This window comes from Cydia strobilella, chromosome 6 (genome assembly GCF_947568885.1).
Source record: "Cydia strobilella chromosome 6, ilCydStro3.1, whole genome shotgun sequence".
Classification (NCBI taxonomy): domain Eukaryota; kingdom Metazoa; phylum Arthropoda; class Insecta; order Lepidoptera; family Tortricidae; genus Cydia; species Cydia strobilella.
The window spans coordinates 4,815,292-4,836,885 of NC_086046.1; the positions used below are offsets into that span (position 1 = coordinate 4,815,292).

The 21,594-nt window shown below is 38.2% G+C and overlaps 1 protein-coding gene across 1 annotated transcript in view; it reads right to left on the minus strand.

The window, feature by feature from the left end:
• LOC134741999 (serine/threonine-protein kinase NLK) overlaps positions 1-21,594 on the minus strand; it is a 142,625-nt gene that overhangs the window by 47,946 nt on the left and 73,085 nt on the right. The window contains 2 exon segments of the mRNA XM_063674916.1: positions 7,481-7,536; positions 9,475-9,604. Coding sequence (XP_063530986.1) covers positions 7,481-7,536; positions 9,475-9,604 — 186 coding nt within the window.

Sequence of the window (21,594 nt, forward strand, 5' to 3'; positions counted from 1 at the left end):
ACAATTAAGCATGACATTCTTTATGGGTTTTTTTTTTGCCTTTTTTAACATTGGAATATCCCTTATAGTTTATGAAATGAACACCAAACCAAGTTTTTATTGAAATGTAATGCTTATTATCGTATCAAAACTCATAGTGATTAACTTTTCTTAACAACTCACGCTAATTGGGTACTCTATTTTCTGAAAACTCCCAGTTATCAATCTAGAAACTTTGCTTTAATTACTTGATATTCTAATTAGTTTAAAAAAAAACAATCGCATCGCAATCGATAAAAATAAATAACTAATTCATCCATTACCTATCCTCGTTAGCCCCAACCTATTTATAGGACGTTTTAGTCCTAAATAAGAATAGCCTGATTGTCTACGACAACAAGTTACCGCGCGGGGCACGGGCGCGCGGGGGACGGACCCCACCACAAGCCTTTAGCTCCAGCGGCCGCCACAGCGCCGCACGCGTCTTACATACATAAACGCGAATTTAACCCTTGTATCAGTTTCGGATATTAAATCCCTATTTCACATACATCAAGATCTTTTACTTGCACCATAATCGCCTGCAAGTTTTTGGCGACCGTGACAGGACTAGTTACCTCAAGACATCTGCGCGTACGCGGCTTAGCAACAGGGAAGCCAGAACGTTCGAGAAGCGAGAACAAAGAAACTACCGAGCGCGACCTTTGGACTGGATGCCACGCCGGCGACGCGGGTCTCCACGGCGAACTACTTCCAGGGGAGTGCCCAATTCTTATCCTTTACCCTTTTAAACTATCCTAGTTTTGATTTTTGTGCTTAGTGTACTTTATTCCAAAAAATATATAAATACGACTTTTATTAAAATTTTAGGATTCCGTAATCATATTTCTTATCTTGAGTGCATTCTTCGCCTATGTTGCTACGCGCCTATACATAATACAGCAATAAATACAGCATTAAAATCACTATAAAAGTAAAACATTTAAAATTAAAAGCATTTTAGTCGTTGGCCTGCTAGAGCTAATCAACCTTAATATATAAGTCATAAAGTGCTAATTGCATTGCATCTTGAATTTGCACTGCTTAAAATTATAATTTATCTTAAGTTGTTGTTTACGTAAAATACTTAATAATAAGTGCTTGTGCACCGAACACGCCCTTGTTCACGCTTTCTTTATACAAAGCATTCCTTATATATTATTTCGCTGAGCTACTTCATAAAAGCAATTAGTTTAAGTAACTTTAAATTAGTAAAATTAAGTGGTTACAAGTAAATAATTGTTTTCTCACATTATTAAAGATAGTGTTTATTCCTCAAAGGTCCAAACCATTATATACCTTATATACTTGCATCATTGCTCATTTCGTTTCGGGCCGACATTTCCAGGATAAATACATCGGACTGACTGCGCTCGCGTCGGCTGTGCCTACTGCCTACTCTCCGCAGTGCCGACCTACTTCGCGTCAGCTGTTCGAGCGAGACTTGACCTAGTTTCGCGCGGCGTCTCCGCGCACCTGGAACTCCTGCCTGGTTTGATGCACAGTTTTCTTATCTTGTTTATTGATTGCCCTTCGCTAGATCTTGTTTATTACCGTTTTTTGTGTTGGGTCATTATTTATCCATTTCAACTTTAGTGCCTCACATATAAAAAATATTAATATAAATTTACACAATGTCTACACCCACTTCTCCTCACGGCGGCGTAGACATAAATCCGCTTGAAAATGAATTAAAGCTTAAAGATTTAATTAAACAGCGCGGTTCAATTAGAGGTAGATTGACACATTTTGAACAATTTATTGAAGAGTTGAAACGGATACAACCTGACCAGATTTCCGAAGCGCGATTTAATGAATTGAATTTGCGAAGTGTAAAAATGGAAGCTTTATTCTGTGATTTTGAAAAATGTCAAAGTAAAATAGAACTATATTCTCCTGACCAGGATGAACAAATTCGAGAAAGAGAGAAAACTGAAAGACGGTTTTACAGTGGTATTGCCAGTGCTCAAACATTATTAAAATTGCGACCCATAAATAATGAGGATAAACAAAGTTCGCACAGTAGTTGCTCACGTCAGGATAACGTAAACGTAAAATTACCCGTTATCAAATTACCGATATTTGACGGCAATTATTTTTTGTGGTTGGAATTCCACGACACGTTCGAGTCATTAATACATAATAATGACACTATCCCAGACATAAACAAATTCCACTATTTAAGATCGTCCCTACAAGGGAGCGCGGCACTTGTAATCAAGTCTATTGAATTTTCGTCACAAAATTACAAGGTCGCATGGGATTTGTTATGTCAGAGGTACAATAATAAGAAAATTCTTATTAATAATCACTTGAAGGCTCTCTTTAAAATAGAACCTTTAACCAGAGAATCACATAAATCTTTAAGATACTTAATTGACCTTGTGACCAAAAACTTGAGGGCACTGACCACGCTTGGACAGCCGGTTGACCAATGGGATACGCTCATTATATTTATGGTGTCCAGTAAACTGGACTCGACCACCAGTGGTAAGTGGGAGGAGCATAGAAATAATCTCTCCGACTTGCCACTCTTGGACGAATTTATCGAGTTTCTTCGCAATCGAGCGGACATTTTAGAAACAACATTAGCTAATAGACATGAAAAAAGCTTCTCTCATATTCCTAAAGATAGTCAACCAAAAAATGAACATAAGGGCTCATTCACACAAAATGAACATAAAGGCTCATTCACACATAGCAAATTTTCAAAAAGTTTCCTCACGTCTAAAACTTCTAAACCGGTAGGTTTATCGTGTCCAATGTGTAGTCAAGGTCATAGAATCATAGACTGCGAATCATTCAAATCTTTACCGCTCGAAAACAAGTGGAGCGAAGCCTTAAAGTTAAATCTTTGCACCAACTGTTTACGACGCGGACATGAAACACGCAATTGTAGATTAGGAGGATGTAGGTTATGTCATAAGAAGCATAATACATTATTGCATAAAGAAAATAACGTAACTAAACCCTTGCCTGCGACGACACCCACGGTTGGAACATCAAATGACCTTGAAGTAGTCAACCAACCGCCTAGGGCTTTAACAGTCCGATCAGGTAAGCAGATTATGCTTGGTACCGCTTTAGTTAAGGTATCCAACCCCAATACAAATGTAGCTTATGTAGCACGCGCTGTCCTTGATGCAGGCAGCCAAACTTGCTTTATTACTGAAGACCTAAAAAATAAACTTGGATTAGGGAATCCTGAACCCGATTCTTTAGATATATCGGGCATTAAAAACATTAAACTCTCAGTATCCGATCAATGCGACGTGACTGTCAGCTCCCTGTCCAATCAGTTCCAAGTGACCCTACACTGCGGAGTCCTTGATGAAATTACAGATCAGTTGCCTAACTTGCCCGTAGACCTTAGTCAACTAAACATACCTAAACATATTCAGCTCGCTGATCCTGAATTCCATAAAGTTTCTGATATTGATATATTGATAGGTGCCGAAATATTTTACGAACTATTATGTTTAGAGAAAATAAGTCTGGGAAAAAATATGCCCCTCCTTGTAAGTACAGAATTCGGCTGGATCGTAGCAGGTCCTTTAAGTCCAGCTAATTTTCCTAATTCTATAACGTCACAAAAACTTCATTGTTTTTTCACAAAAGAAATCAGTGAAAAGTTAACCAGGTTCTGGAACCTTGAAGAACTTCCAGAAGCCAAGGCTCCTTTGTCAGCTGACGAGGAGTATTGTGAAGAGCACTTTAAAGCTCATACTTACCGTTTACCAGATGGCAGGTTTTCAGTTCAGATGCCACTGAAAGAGACCCCTGAAAAGTCATTAGGCGACTCTTACCGAGGTGCTGCCAAGCGATTTTATACCTTAGAGAAAAAATTAAATAAAAATCCTAATTTAAAAAAACAATATAGTGATTTTATACATGAATACGAGTCTTTAGGTCATCTCACACGAATCGATAGGCCGAAGTTCGGCTATTACCTAGCACATTTCTGCGTTATAAGAGAAAATAGTGAAAGTACCAAATTGAGAGTAGTTTTCGATGGAAGTATGAAAAGCGCCTCTTTAAAGAGCCTAAACGACATACAATATGTAGGCCCTGTGGTGCAAGACGATCTTTTTAATATTTTGATCAGGTTCCGTCAACATAAGTATGTTTTTACGGGAGATATAGAAAAATGTTATCGCCAAATCCTAATTCATGATTCGCAACGAAACTTACAGTTAATATTATGGCGCGAAGATGACACAAAGCCTTTAGAAGTGCTTCAATTAAATACTGTCTCATACGGCACGGCCTCGGCACCGTTCTTAAGCACACGGTGCCTTTTACAGCTCGCATTAGAATGCCCGGATCCTTTAGTATCTGAAGTCATAAAAAGTGATTGCTATATGGATGATGTCTTAACAGGTGCAGACAGTAAAGAAACTTTGTGCCACGTACTCAACGGAGTAGTAGGCACACTTAATTCGGCATGCTTTCCAGTGCATAAATTCCGTAGCAACTGCCCTGAAATATTTAAGGATTCGCCAGTATCTGACAATCTAAACCTAAGTAAACAGTCCAGTGTTCTAGGTGTACAGTGGACACCAAACACTGACAATCTTACATTTGTAATAGAACCAATTCCTAAAGATGAAAAAGCTACAAAGAGAACCATCTTATCTAACACTTGTAAGATATTTGACCCTCTTGGGCTCTTAAGTGCTTGCACTATAACTCTTAAAATCTTACTTCAAAAACTGTGGTCTCTCAAGTTGACTTGGGATGAGGAGGTACCCGCGGACATTAAGAAAACGTGGCTAAAACTACATAACGACTTGCATGCTTTACTTTCAGTTTCTGTACCTAGGCATGTACAATGCTCATCTCCTGTCGCTTGTGCGATCCATTGTTTTGTAGACGCGTCTAAAGACGCTTACGCGGCTTGCGTATACGTACGCACCACGGATAGTTCAGACTCCATAACTGTCAGATTGCTTTGCGCAAAAACACGAGTTTGTCCCCTTAAACTTCAGACCATACCTAAACTTGAATTAGCAGCAGCTTTGTTGGGCGCTCGACTCGTTTCCAAGGTCAGCGGAGCTCTCCGTTGCTCCATACAGGAAAAGGTTTTTTGGTCCGACTCCACTATTGCACTTGGCTGGATAAAAACAAGCCCTAAAATACTTAAAACATTCGTGTGTAACAGAGTGAATGAGATTCGTGAGCTTACCTCTAGAGACTCGTGGCGACATGTACCTACTGATAAAAATCCCGCTGACCTGGCCTCGAGAGGAGTAGCTCCAAGTCTCCTTGTTGATGCATCTTTGTGGTGGGAAGGTCCAGTTTTCCTGAAACATGACAAATCTCAATGGCCGCAAAACCCCACCACCGAGACCGTTTTACCTGAAATAAAAGTCTTACAATCAAACATAAATCAAAACAATGAAACTAATAACTTAATTGACATAAAAAGATATTCAAGTTCATTACACTTAAAAAGAATAATTGCATATGTCCACAGATTTATAAGTAATTGTAAAATCAAAAGAAAACATAATCGATCAGTAGGACCCCTTAAAGAAAATGAACTTAGTTCAGCCTTAACTTACCTTATAAAACTAGCCCAGTCAGAGTCATTTAAAGATGAAATTAAACTAATAAAAAATAATAAAAAACTTACCTCATCCCATATGTTACAGCTGTCTCCTTTTCTTGATGACATCGGCGTGCTGAGAGTAGGTGGTCGGCTTAATAATAGCGAATATAGTTATGATAAAAAGCATCCAGTGTTACTACACGCTAAACATTATTTAACAAAATTGTTGATGCGAGCCGAGCATCTACGCTTACTGCACGCTGGCCCTCAGCTACTCCTGGCAAGCTTCAAAGACCAGTTTTGGCCTCTGGGAGGTAGAACGTTGGCACGAAGCATATATCACTGCTGCGTAATATGCACTCGTCTTAGAGCCAAAGCCATGGAGCCGCTGATGGGCCACCTACCAGCTAGTCGAATTACTCCTAGCTACCCCTTTGCTATAACGGGAACAGATTTTTGTGGTCCATTTCCAATTTCAAGCAAAATAGGACGCGGAAATCGAATTAGCAAATGCTACATTTGTATATTTATTTGTTTTTGGACTAAGGCAGTCCACTTAGAAACCGTTAGTGACCTTAGTGCTAAAGCATTCATTGCCTGCCTTCGCAGATTCATTTCGCGTAGAGGAAGACCGAGTAAAATTTATTGCGATAACGGTACTAATTTTGTTGGTGCAAACAATGAACTGAGACGAGCATTACAAGCAGGCATGAGGTCCATATATAATTACACAGCCGAAGAGCGCATTCAGTTCATATTTAATCCCCCTTATTCCCCCACATTCGGCGGGCTATGGGAGGCCAATGTTAAATGCTTAAAATATCATTTAAAAAGATCAATAGGTAACTCTAGCTTAACGTTTCTGGAGTTAAGTACCCTTTGCACGGAAGTTGAAGCAGTTCTTAACTCCCGACCCCTTACCCCTCTTACATGTAACCCCAGCGACCTTTCTCCCCTCTCACCAGGGCACTTCCTCATCGGGCGTCCCCTGACTTCGCTGGCGTCCCCTCCTGCTGCATCCGGAAAGGGCATAAAGACGCGCTATCAGCTGCTCGAGTCGCTGCGTGACAGTTTTGCCAAGAGGTGGAAAAATGAGTACCTCTCCGAGCTACAAAAACGAACAAAATGGAGACATCCCTACAGAGATCTTAAGGAAGGCGCTATGGTAGTGTTTAAAGAGGATAACCTACCTCCCATGAGATGGAAACTTGCACGTGTCCATCGACTATACTATGGCAAGGACGGAATCGCCAGGGTAGGCGATTTTAGAACGATCAGAGGGATCGAACGACGGGCACTGAATAAGGTGTGCCCCCTCCCTGATGACAATGATGAGATGTTGGAAGAAGCTTCAGCGCCAGCCAATGCTACCGACACCTCAGCTTCCTCCAACGGCCCCCCAGCATGTCTACGACAACAAGTTACCGCGCGGGGCGCGGGCGCGCGGGGGACGGACCCCACCACAAGCCTTTAGCTCCAGCGGCCGCCACAGCGCCGCACGCGTCTTACATACATAAACGCGAATTTAACCCTTGTATCAGTTTCGGATATTAAATCCCTATTTCACATACATCAAGATCTTTTACTTGCACCATAATCGCCTGCACTGATAATGACTTCATTCTAAAATGGTCTTCTTATAGACCGATCACGCTAAGATTTCCTGTATGGCGCCTCCACTCTTACTGCCAAATCAGTGCAAACTTAGCGTGTTTGGGCACCTTAAAAAATTTACATTCTTAAATAGGTTGTGGGACCTTATGAGGCCATACTAATCAAAGCCGAGGTTTCGTGGTACACATTGGAAAATTTAGAATTACGTGGCACGCCGAGTGCCGGTAAGCGAGCAACGGGTATGGCATGCGTCACCCTCGCCCGCTGCGGCTGTCACCCGTTTAACGTAAAGGATACATTTCTTGGAAGAAGTCTAGCGTGGGCGGCTGAAGGATGTCTAACGCCGATAGTACCTGAAAATAAATTAAGTGAACGCTAAAATTCTCGTCAGTTGGGAGCTGAGGAACCTTTTTCTTGAATTGAGCCTAATTCAATTTCGTAGTGAGCCTAATACATTTTTAAAGCTTCACATTCTTTGTTACATTTGTAAAGCACAAAAATGTCTAGATTAAATTCAGTACCAGTTAATATTTAAATTAAAACCAAAATTACGCCTTCTATTCATTATTTAATATTAAAATTTTATGAAAACACTTAACTGCCAGTACTTATTTATTGTTTTCTTTTATTTGTGAAAATCTCTTGCGGGCTTACAGGTGATCCCAAAACGCTCACAAGATAATAATATTACGTAAAAGATAAAATAACTATACAAATAATGTCAACCTACCTAATAAATAAATTAAATAACACAATTATATAAAATTCAATTCAATTACGCCAAATTACAATTGAATAAATGTGAAATTACAATTATTAACGGTGGTATTTCAATCTGTATTTTTTCTACCAACTATACTTCTTAGGTCTTATGGTGGGTGGTGATGGAAAATATAATCAAAAGTTGTTGAATTGTGCACCTGAACAAAGTCGTATATTACCTACAAAGGTCCTGTGTACAATTAAAGACATATTTAGATGAAACCCGTGACTTGATAACATTTTGACATGAAAATGATAATGTAGTACTGTCAGGCTCTACTTTATCTAAATACAGTCCATAGCACGATGGTGTTGTTCTTTTTGTTTATACACGCTAATCCGGCGCGGCACGGCAGTGTGACGTGTTATTAGCGTCCGTCATACTCGCGATACGGACATAATGCTCGCTATCGGATCCAATCCCCTATTTCGATGCAAATCCCGTGTTTGTACGCGGCGACAAATGCACACGCCGCCAACAAAGCAACGGTCGATGAAACTCAATGAAAATGAATAAATTATCATGCACGCTTGCAACGTAATTATATTGTTAGTCCAAATTTATTGAATTTCTTTAATAGGCATTTTCATAAATAAACAATTGTTTAAATTGCAAATTTTAATGCGACATTTGCGATTGTCGATTGTGATTATAGAAATAATTCAAGTACTTATAATTAATGTCATTAACGGGTCTAAAAAGGTAAATTTCGCGTAGTAATGAACTTAATAGTAAATGGTAGGTAAGTTTTTGTTTATATGCATTAAGTACGGTAGGTACAGTCGCCATCAGATATATCGGAGCGGCCGAGGTGGTCAAAAATATCTGAACACGTACTCTAGCGCTTTGACAATAAAGGCATGTTCAGCCGGACTAGCACATGATTTCGAGAGTAAATCGCCGCGACATACTCTACCTGTGATACCCGTCCCCCTTTAATTCATACAGTTAGTAGAAGACTGGTAGTATAGTCTATCGCGCGGCGAGATACTATCGCGCCAATCATGTGCTCGGCCTACTGATATATGTGAGCACCTTGGCCGCTTCGATATATCTGATGGCGACTGTACCACACGAAAAAAACTTTTTTTATATATTCTTATGAAAATACTGCATGTGCAGTTGTGCACACTTTTCTACAATCAGCACGATATAACCAAATTACACACGAACATTATTTAGAACATAATTTATAAGCCTTTCTTCTATTTCCCATGACAGTACAAAATAGTCTTACAGTACAGCACAACCGTACTGTTCTGCCACAAAAGTCAGGTAAGGAGAATACGGTTAAGTCACAGAAGTTAAGTGTGGCTGCGGGATAAGTGTAACTGGCCTTCATACCGGGGCCTGTTTATACATTGATTCGTGTTTAGTATATACGAATACATAGTGTTGCACTAAAAGTTGCAAGTAGCAAATATATGAACTCGCAATAAACACAGTAAACAGACCCCAATGCGAAGGCTTAGGTAACATTGGCAGGTATTATGTTAGGTACTAACTCTAACGTTTTTTGAGAACTTACGTTTTCATGTTTGAAGAAGCACAGCATCTTGAGCTCTCGGAAGACGCGCTTGGAGGAGACGAGCGACTGGAAAACGTTGGGCAGCTTCTTCAGAGCCACGCGCCGGCCGTCGCGCGGGTCCGTCACCGCCCTGCAACAAATAAACATACATTTAACAATGGTAACATTAACAGAGATTATAATAACAGCTCAATAGCTAAGAATGTTCCAAGTTACGAGTTATTAAAACAAACAAAGGGGCTTGAAGTTTTATAAATAAAAGTTTCTCATGTTTCGTTTTTACTCTTAAATAGTACGAGTTGAAATGCGACTTTCTCTAGGAAAATGGAACTTCGCGCAAGATGCCGAATCAAATACTTAACAAAAGATGAGAACGTCGAGTGCATTAAAGGTAATGCAGTAATGCACAGTTCTGCTCTGTTCACAGCACAAATCTACTTTCCACATAATGATGACAAATGTTTGTACGTCTCGCAACCATTTACGTTGGGGCTCATCAAATAACTTTGCTGACTGTAGCGGTTAGTTACAATTGAAAAATACTTGACCTCTTGGTCTCTGCCTGATACGATTCGGCGATAGACGGAAGGACAAATAAACAGCGGAAACAGACTACCATTTGTTATTCTTTGGTACGAACCTCGAACAACACCCGCCCTTCGCATACTTACAAAAACCTTTTCAAATAAGCCTGGTTTGTATTAAACAGAACATTTTCGCGCTAAAAGTGTTATCGCTAAAGTCTAGCCTAAGCACTATAGTTCCGGAAAGTTATGTTTCATGTTTAATAATAAACGGCTGAGCTTTAGGAGTTGCTTAGGAGAGCTTGGACGAGTTAATAGTCTACGAGCTTGTTTCAAATTAATATGTGCACGTAAATACGTATAAAGCCTTGCGATGCAATAAACAGCAGCGCCCAGTTCATAAGATTTATTTAAGTATTTTAGTAAATGTTTTATATTATGTTGAATTTCGATTGGACTGTGATTAGTAGAGAACCGTGTCACCGAGCTAGGTTACGCAGCGGTTCGATAGTTTCAGGTGTCTAGTTGTCCCATATTAGGCCAGGAAATGAATTCCCAAAAAAAGGTATAGAGGGAAATGCTTGGAACACAATTTTTGACTTCGTAGCTTTGTTTGGACTAGTTAGGAGGTGAACATATTAAAAGTCCCCGGCCATAACCCTGGTGCTGGGGGGGAGAGGGGGGTTTGAAGGTTCCATTTTTCGGTTTTTCGATTATATCTCGGAAACTATGCGTCTGAGTGACTTGGCCACTTATACAAAATGAAAGGAGATTGAAATTGTTACAAGTTTTATTCAGCCAAGTTTTTCGTTATCTTGTATAGTTTTTGAGATATCCGCTCTTGAAGGTTTATTTAGGGCTCTCATTTTTATCTTGATTATCTACATCAGTGAAGCTACTAGGCCGGGTTTGGGATCGTTTTCGTATAAATCGGGGGTGCTGAATTTATTTGGTATCTCTCTCAAATAGTTCGATACTCACTGAAATGTTATACGAATTATAAGATTACATTCATATTTTTATTTAACAGCTACACTTTAAACAATTAAAATAAATTGAGTTTATTTTAAATTGCCTTCTGTGTTTTTAATTATAGTCATTTAATATGTTGGCATTAAAGGGTTGCCGGCACGTTCCCTAAAATAGTATGTTTACTAGCCGGAAAGTATCGGAAGTAAAAGAAAACTGTAATAAAAGATGAAAAATCAGGTTATACACCAAGATATTGAGAAACGCTTCGACTATAATGCTCTAGCAAAAAAATGATCTAGCTAGGTCTTAACTGGGAAAACGTACATTATCGAGTTTTTATATGTTATCCGAGCAAAGCTCGGTCTCCCAGATATTGATACTTTATAGATGCTAGTGACACAAAAACGTGTTGGTCTAAAATCAGTAGTTGCCCCGATGTGTAATTATGTAGCGTTGCACTAGTTTATGGTAATTTTAGGAAACCATATTCCTAACTAAATTGAAATTGTTGAAAAAAAATTCGCATTAAAGATTTATTGATATCGGTACCCTCAACCACCGTTAGCCCAGGAACTTGGAAATTGTATTTAAAAACAAATTAGCATATTTCTACCGTTAGCGAAGCGAAGAGAAGTTTTATACTTATTAGCTTCAGAGTCGCCGGCGCGGCGTCCGGGCTTAAAAATATTACAACATGATTCAAGACATCAGGTTATATTTTATCAAAAAAATCTTTTCCCTATCATATTACAAATAAATGCATCTTTGCCAAATTTTCGTTCGCCCGAAAGAGTTGAATGCAATTAGACGTTATAGCTGCAACGGCTTAAAGCACTTAGTTTAAATGGAAAGAATTAAAATGTTTATTTTTTATAGGATAACTAATGCGACAGTCTAAGTTTAACATTTTTGGTATATTGAAAAAATAATTTAAAAAAGCAGTTTTTGAAGTGCCTAATAATAGTAATAATACAATCAGCTTGCACTTCTAAATTTTCAGGATTTCCATACATCGAACTGACTGAACATAGACAGGACTTAACCGCAAAGCTGGAATAGGATTTATTTCTGATGTTTTGTTTTTTATGCTCAATGTATTCAAAGCTTTCTTGTTACCAGAAACTAAACCTTTAAACATTTTTAGTTTTTCGGCTATAGATCTAACACATTGACGACTAATATTGCTCGTTTCGTTTTGTCGGACGCCTAACTAAATTTTTCTCACTCTAGCCGTTACGCCCGGGACCGCAGCACTAACACTTAACGACTGCCATCGCTCACTCCACACGGACTGCAAGCGGTATTTGACACCTTCATCCAGTGAATGTTTTGTCTATGCCTTTAGGCAGAGAATTTGGTCAATTCTTTTTTAAAATAATTTATATTTCAACGGCACCTATACGCTTAGAGGATATAATCAAACGGAGTAGCCAATAACAGGCGTTCCCCTCTTTCGAAAACAGGCGGCCAATGGTCATACACAATGTATGGACTGACGTTTATCTGACATGGCTGTTTTTACGTTACGTACACATTTCGGGAGACTGTTTTGTACAGAAAATTACAGACAAGGCGTCTCCGTTTGGTTATATCCTCTAAGCCTATACGTTATGCCTATTCCATTTCTCTCATTAAAGTGGTCGGTTGACCCGTTGTTCCGATAAACTAGAGAACATCTTCCACTTAGACAATGCATCCTTATAAGTTTCTGACCGAAAATGCGGGAGTAGGTAGGTAAACATCGTAGACCTCGTAAAGATATGGAATGCTTCATAAAAACTGAGCAATAAAATGCATTAGAGGCATGTCTCTCGGCATGTTTGACGTCGACTTGTTAAGCAGTTATTTACAGCGGTTTAAGAAATAACCCACAGAAACATAAAATTTCGGAGTTCGCGGGCCCTCTATGCTCTTGTCTACGCTGTTTAAGCGCAAGAACTGTTACATAGTTTTAAATTTTAGATGTGTTTAAAATGAAAATTCCTAGAATTAGAAAAGTATGCTTATTTCAAGAAATTTTGTCTCAATGACGTCCTTCTGAGAGCGTATCGACTTTATTGTTTAAGTGCTTTTAAGTGTAGACTTGTATAAACGAGGACCGTTAGGGCTGCCTTTGTTACAGATAAAATGCATCGGGCGTGGATCGAGATAAGACTACGGATGACAAGCGACCCTGCCTCGACGACTCGCTACCCGCTACAATATCAAACCCGGTAGAGGTTCTCTAAAGTGCATTATGGTGCTTTTCAAGCAAAGATTATGAAGTGAGAGATATTGTCAAAAGTTGCATGTTAATGACTAGGTACCGTTTTACAGATACCATTATTGCATCTACGTTTTCGTAGACATTGCACGTACTGTGTTTTAATAAGGTAATATACATCAAAGTCTCAATTACATTTTGTTTAAAATAAAATAAAAATTAGATAATAAATATTTGCACATATTAAGTAAACCACGTTTATTACCTAGGTTAAAAAAAGAACACGTAGTCACTGCGGATTTGTTAAACTGTCAGCTCGTTTGTTAAAGCTTTTTGCAAATGCAGAAACAAAATAAATGCATCTTGGAGGACCCAAGTGGACGTATTAATGGATTAAACAAGTCAACCTTTCTTAAACTAAAAGGAGCAAAAGATTTAATTATTATCTTACCCATACGACATTATAACATTAATGAATTTTGCTAAATGCCATTTTCAACATGCTAGTACAAATGCGAAATGACGGCAACACGTAAAACTAGTCAAGTGATAAATAAATTACAAACTGAAATAGATATAAAAAGTGACCAAGTCCACCGGTGGCCAAGGTGGAAATCGAACCCACGTCTTCAGCTTACGCGGCTAACGTCCTGACCACTAGACTACCCGGCCACGACGGTACCCGTCCCAAATTCTATGTTATCTTTGAAAGGCTAGGCGCCTTTGATCAACTCTAAGGGCGAGCAGTACGTGCTTCCACCTCCTATACGAATCCTTTACTTGGATAACGGTATAGCGAGAGAGATGGTGCTGCCATCTATACAATTTTTTTCGTGCGATTTCATTTATAACTATAATACATTCATAAGTATAAATTACATCGTAAAGATAAAATTTAGAATGACTTGCCATTGATCCTGTCATTATCATAGGAAACGAGATTTATCGAATAGGTATCAAATAATAAGACGGATATAACTCCCGGCTATAAAGTTATTATTACAGCGCTCGAATAAATAACAAATCATCAAACGCACTCAAATTATATGACGCAACACTGGCTGTGATGGAATATCCTGTATTTGACAGGACAACGATAATCCGAGAACATCGTGTTTCAGTGTTTCATTACTTTTATTAGTAATGAACTAATGAATAATAATCATTACTACCCAAAATAGCAAGGTTATTTATACAGAGTATTAAATGTTATGAAGTATGTAAAGACTGATTCTTGATATATTTTGGGTAAATAGGGTACATCTCACATCTATACTCTACCTACAAATACATACTTACAATGTAGAGCTGCTATAGTTTGTCACATACACATACATACACACCTAAATGTGTTGACATCGAGCTAATTATTTTAAATTAATTGATAAAATTTAAGACTACCTAAGCTAGACTCTAGGTCCTAGAGGATTATAGATGAATTAAAGTAATGGATGCATGTGGCGAGACTGTGCATAAAATCGAACATATGCCGATCGCAAATGTGATACATGATTGCGATAACCAACGCCAATTCTGTATATTATTTATATTCATTATGTTTGGTTATTCAAGTTGTATAAACTTATCGCATAAAATTTAAAATATTTCCTGCTATTGTTTGCGAAACATGGACATGCCGAATCGAACGTGTCCACATGTTTGTAAGCAGGTGTTTCTTTTACATACATTTCGAACAAATTTGACTCCGTTTATGAGACTATGAGTAAGGTGTTTGGTGTAGAAGGAAGGGATCTACATCATATCATATCATATCATTTATTCCATTGTAATCATGTTCATTTGTACATTCTGGTCTTAAATTTTGGTTAAGTAGGTACATGATACTCTGCTAAGGTGTACAATATTGGATTTTTAACTACTTATTTTAAACTTATACCTAGTTTTAATTTCGAGACTTATATAAACTTTTAAATAAAATTAAAAAGTATATTGTTAATGCAACTTTTTTATTTATTATCTTATCTTAATTAGGTGCTTTGAATTATACCTACCGTTAATACTTGTATCTTTAAAAAACTTAAATCCCAAAATGCCGTTTCCAGAAAAATAATGATTAGCACCACCAATTTTCTGTGTTTTTACTTATCTGAAATGATTCCTTTTTAAAATTTCATCGGTCCGTCATCTAAAGGTAATTTTGCGGTATTAGAACACTAAGCCCGATGTAAGCATTTAGTAATTTAGTTCCATAAAGAAACATCATAAAAAGTGTTATACTGTTGTGCCTGGGCGCGGTAATTTATTATTACCTGGGCTGGGTAGCGCTGGTTTTTAGCAGTAATGCTTTGTGTGGTTTTAAGAATGAATGCACTATAAATAATTACTTAATTAGTGTTTGCCAAAGCGTATTTATACTTATACTTCGATAACGTCGAATTTGAACTAAACGGCATAATCTTGTATTTATACTCTTAATAAAACTGACATCTTTTTATCACCAAATTTTTACTGAAAAAATAATAAGGAAATACTAATTTATGTAAGGTATCAAATAGCTTGCAAACTAATAAACTTATTGCCACAGTAAATGCTACATGTAATGTTATGTCTATTTTGTGTAAACTTGTTTATGTACAATATAGTGACATACGGCATGCGTTTCTACAGCATGCCCATTTTCTAATAATGAATTCAATAACATACAGGGTATCATGTACTGACTATATTCTATTCAACACCTGTATGTAATGAACATGATTGCAATAAATAAATGAAATGAAATGACCATAGATAAAAACCACGGGGCGTTAATTGTTATTCATTAATAGTAGAAACTAGCTAGAACGCTCAGGAATAATTGGATCGACCAAACCGTGCATGTCGTTACATGGCATAATATATAATTAGTGGTCGGTGTGGGTATTTAGCGCGCCCTTAGCACGATGTTACTGGACCATAACAATTCGTGCTAATGCTCGCCTCGGCGCCTTCGTTAAAAATAGTGTGTTAGTTAAACATAGGCGCTTAGCACAGGAATATTGCGCTCTCGTGTGTGTAACTGTGTAACCAGCCAATAAACGCCGGGAAATCCACAGGGATCCACTGGGTCCTAGACTCGTTCCCGTCGGATAACGAGATGGAGACGAGTAGTCTACGTCAAACCAGTATTGTGATATCCGATTATTCAGTGGTTAGGGATCTTGACGTTACGCTTAGTTACGTACGTATTGACTGAGCGCGCTGTAAGCCCCGTCGACAATTTTTTACCAACACAGAGCGTCCGAAATTGCAACCTAGGAGGATTTTTCCGTACATTTGAACACTAAACTGGATACTTTAACAACTTTGAAGACAATGGATAGTTTAGCAATTTTTAAAAGTCCGAGAATAACACCGCTGACAATCGCTAGCGTGCTAGGGTATGGAATAGCCGGCCCTATAGTTTGGAAAACTGAGATAGTTGGGGAATTTAAACAACTAGCGTGGTTAACGTTTTGGCAGCGATATATTCGGTGAATGAACGTTTTTTTTTTTAGGAAAGCATAACGGCGGCTTTATGCAGCATAGCGTGACTCGACCGTGGTATCCGGCGGCAGAATATGTAGTTTATCCTATTGCCAACAGTTTAATGCGAAACACTGCATTGTATGCCATTTATTTGTATACTAGTTTTTGTCTACAAATGCATCTACGTAGAACTTAAATCGAACTTTTAAGCTTCTACCTACATTTCACAAAAAATCTAGGGAAAATCTATTGTAAGTTTCCACGCCTGGACTCGAACAACATCTATACAAAATGCTATCTAAACGGAGTAGAGGATTAGGTATAACAAGGTAACAAACGTGTGTGTGTTGCATGACGACGCGCGAAGTCACGCACACAGCGCCATCGCCATGTTATATCAATATTTTATATCCTTTTCTATACTGCAGGTGTCATTCGGCTCAACTAAAATCCGATGTCTATATGGTGACTTATCGGTAAAAGAAAACCCCAAGAGGGAGTTAACTATAGGATAGGTATCACCGAAGAAATTCAAAGATGTGTGTGACGTCTTGAATCCCATTGGGTTAGTGTTGGTCTACAGCCCAAACCCTGTTAATCCTGTTATACTTGTCGGCTCTGTGAGCTGTAGGTCTCGCAAACCTCCATGGCTTATGGGAAAAATCCACAAACTCGACAATCAACAAAATAACTAAAACTATATAATTTTGATTATCGAACCTACTCACCAAATTTCAATTGAAATTTATCGAAAATTGCGACTCTTAGAGAACAGCCGGACATTCTAAAGCATTTTGGCCCAAACTGAAACGGAAACCTTCGCTAGCCATCGGTCAACAATGAGCGGAGGCATGTGTTCAGCATGCAGGAGTAGAATGCGTGGTGATGATTACAAGAATAAAATATACAGAAAAGAGTAGTAACCAAGTAATAAGCACGTAACATCTGTGAGCATCAGCTGTGCCCGCTGTAATTACGAAACTGGAGGACATATTAATTCTCGATTGCGTAAGTTGTATCTGTTTCTGTAACAATTGCGGGTTGTTTTACGTAAGCAATGTTTGTCCGATTAATAAAGTATGTACGATGAAAATTGGCTTATTGAATTGCTGTTCATTATAAATTATCATTTAATGGTAAATATAGACGTGGTACGATTTAACCGGCGGTATAATATATCCGTCTCCCATATTAAAATAAACGCTGAAAACTAAAAACCATTAAATAAATTATAACGTACCTATAGTAGTCGGACAAAGTTCATATGTGGAAGCAAAATAGTATTTCAAATAAGTTTTTCTACATAGCATGACAATTTAAAAGTTAAAAAAAAAACTACTACATGAACATGTTTACGGAATATTGTGTCTTCAAATAAAGGGCCAAATGTAGAAGTTTATATTCACAGCCACGAATCACCTGCCCGGGCAAACATGAGGGGTTTCGTTCCAATCGCAGAACTAGCAAGCGCGAACCAGAATAGTCCTTTAATTATTATACGTATACTTTATACTTGTAACGAATCTCTGAGGTTAGGATATGCTTGTTTTCCCGAGCTAGAGTCGCCCGCGCTCAGGCTAGCATTAGGAATGGCCACATGGATGGCCATACGAGATAACGCAGGACGCCATGCGCCGGGAACGCACCGGGAAAATATAAAGAATAAATTATTATATTAGTGTAAAACTAGGCGCGTTTACTCACTGGTTAATAATAACAAATTTTATCTGCCTCCATGCGTGCATTAAGGGCAATGTAGACATGTACGCATTCATAAATATGTATACTTTTCACGTTGAGTACTTTTAATCCCTAATGACTTCGGTTGCGTAAAAACGAAGCGTACAATAGTACATTGTGCAACATAGTAAGTATAGTTAAATCGCGACGGCTTGCCGGATCGATTTATAGACTCGAGTTTGCAATATTATTACGCCCCGAGTTACACACAATGTTTTTCATCACACTGGCGATACAAAAATGAAGTATAAAGACAAAAAACTGTTAATTATAATACTAGAAACTTCATAACTCCCTAGGGAAAACTATAGAGCTTTTTCTATAGTTCCCGCAAAGCCTGCGTGCAATTCCACATCTACTGAGCAAGTGTAATGAAAAATATAACACGCTCATATATTATGGATTATGGCTATTTGCGCTTCATCGTGTAAGATATTATTGCAGAGGACTAACTATAATATGTATTACATATTATTGATTACCTGAAGAATTCCCAACCTTACCTCCGACTTTACACCTTCGTTATCCTCTTGTCCTCGTGTAGGTATTGGATCGTCATAAAAAGTAGTAAACATGCCAATTGTAGGATAATCAAAGTGTTTACGTTCTTAGAAAACTTGGCGCCAAACTGGAAAGAAGATGAAATCTTAAATAGTGAAGATAAAGCGTATAGCAAGTTACATGTTTTTAGTAGTCTGTAACTCTGTACGCAGTTTCAGCCTCGTAGGCGGGCGTGACGGCGCCGAAAGTTTCGTTTCCGCCCCGTAATCACGTCGCCCGCGGGGCACAATACACCCTGACTCATCTTCATCTTCATCTACTTTTATGCAGGTACCGCCTACGGCCCAGGGACATGCAGTACATCATCTCTATGTGCCAGAGGCCTGCCCTTAACGTAATTCGTGGGGCACGCACAAGCGATATGACAGCTGGCATAATATAATTGCAAACATATCCAACGGCTTCTCCACGGAGAATTGCGCGTCTGGTGTGAGGTTAGCAAACTGTACACAGATGAAAACAAAATAAACCGCCACAAAAGCGCACGACCTACTTTGACATGTCTGGCAAAAAACCGTAGTACGTTCTACGTACGTTGTGTAATTGCGCAATTTTTAGGGTTCCGTACCTCAAAAGGAAAAAACTTAACCATTATAAGATCACTTTGTTGTCCGTTCGTCGCTCTGTCAAGACCCTTTATCTCGGGAACGCGTGGAGGAAATTAAAACCATATAGTCAATGTGTACAGTCCCTTGAAGCTATGAAAAAAAAACTTGTAATATCGTCTTAGATTACAAGTACAGGGTAAAATCTTAAAACTATAAACTTGTAAAAAAAAAAATAAGTTAAATTTGTATGGAACCCTCGGTGGGCGAGTTCGATTCGCACTTGTCCGGTTTTTTCTTTCTGTCGTCTTCTAGTGACGACGAAACAACCGAAACCAGTACATATTATTTATACATTTCTGATGATGATGATGATGATGATGATGATGATGAAGATGATGACATTCCTGTTATTGGTCTCGTGAGGAGAAGAGATTATTAATAACTAAAACGTTTAAGGCAAACTTTAAGAAATTAAACACTACAAAACTTTGAATAAAAAAGATTCCAGTTCCAATGAAGGCTGTTCCATAGAAGTTCGCTTAAAGTAAGTTTATAAAAAAGGAATAACTATTTAGCAGAAAACCAGGCGGGTTCGTTTCATATATCAAACGAGCCGAGGCGGCGGGCGCCCGAGCTAAATCCGCAAGGATTTGCTTCCCCTGCCTTAGCTGCCTATAGAAAGTTATCGCGTATGTACTTACTTACCTATCCATTACAAGTACGAAATTTAAGTTAGACCTAGACACGCTTATTTGATATCTAGAAACCTTAAAAAAATACAAATCGACGGATAATGATGACCTATGAACATGCATTAAATTATGCGATGGGTCGAGCGTAATATTGGTGTATTCATTGGAAAGCTGGTTTATTGGTGGTCTGATCCTTGACATTAATAAGCCTTACACTGTGTCGTAACAGTGACGTACACAGTGACGTTATACATACAGAATGTATATAATTTCATTTCTGACCTGTTAAAACAAATTCCTGGAAAACTACGCTGTGGATGGTATAAGTCGCAACCAAAAATTAAATTCCAGTATCCTTTATTTTTAAGACCCGGGATATAACCGTGTATAATGCAAGAACGAAAAAGATGGAAATAGACAATCTTCGAACTTCGATGTTTGCCTCAGCACGGAGAAAACCAAACTTTGGTTTTTCTTGTTTCTACATGTTGGTACGAAATGTTTTATTTGTGAATATATTTGAATAATCTTATGAGAATTTGGAAATTTTTGTCAAGAACTCGGAAAAGAGTTTAGAAAAATATATTTCTTTGTAGATTTTAGAGGTGTCAATTTAAGCTAGGAAACTCCCGTGTGTCTCAGACAGACAGTCTCAGACACTCACATAAATATTTTTGTCAGTAGGACTAAGCATTACATTAGACCTTTATCGAATAATTCAATTCAAACAATACCGTAATAGTCGTAAAATGAAACCGACAGGAAGCGCTCCTGAAGTTTTAATGAAATCAACCTCACGGTTACCTCCTTGGAAGTTAGCGGCTCAAGTGTTGTGGCTTGGTGGTAATCTCTTCCACTACTAAACCTTTTATAATAATACAGCATTTGCGAAAGTTGTTGCTCATCTGTAATGGAAATGGCTTCGGTACGCTGTTGTCATTCCCTCTTAAGTGTTCTAATATGTAGCTTAATGCGATTAAGAACAGTCGCACTGAGTAATGGAGGGAATAGCGTCGATGCCATTTACTTGCATTACTTGAATTAGGTATTAAATCTAATGAGAAGATAATATTATCGGAGTGACGCTTCATAATAATAAGTATGATTTGTGAACAACCTGTATCCGATGTCATTCCACATTTATTACAAATCCGTTCACAGTAGAGTTTAAGCACCAACAACATATTACTCTAAACAGTTACGTGTAATGTTAGTATTATAATTACAGTTCCTAAAAGTAAGTATTAGGTATGAAGTTATGGAGCTGTGTTCAATAAATCAATGTGCTATAAACTTAACACCTGGTTTAAGTTAATAACACCAAAAGATAAAAGAGGAAATGATCTACCGGTGGAGGTAAACTAGATCATTGGAGCTGTTAATGCGTTAACTTTTCTCGACATTAAGCACAG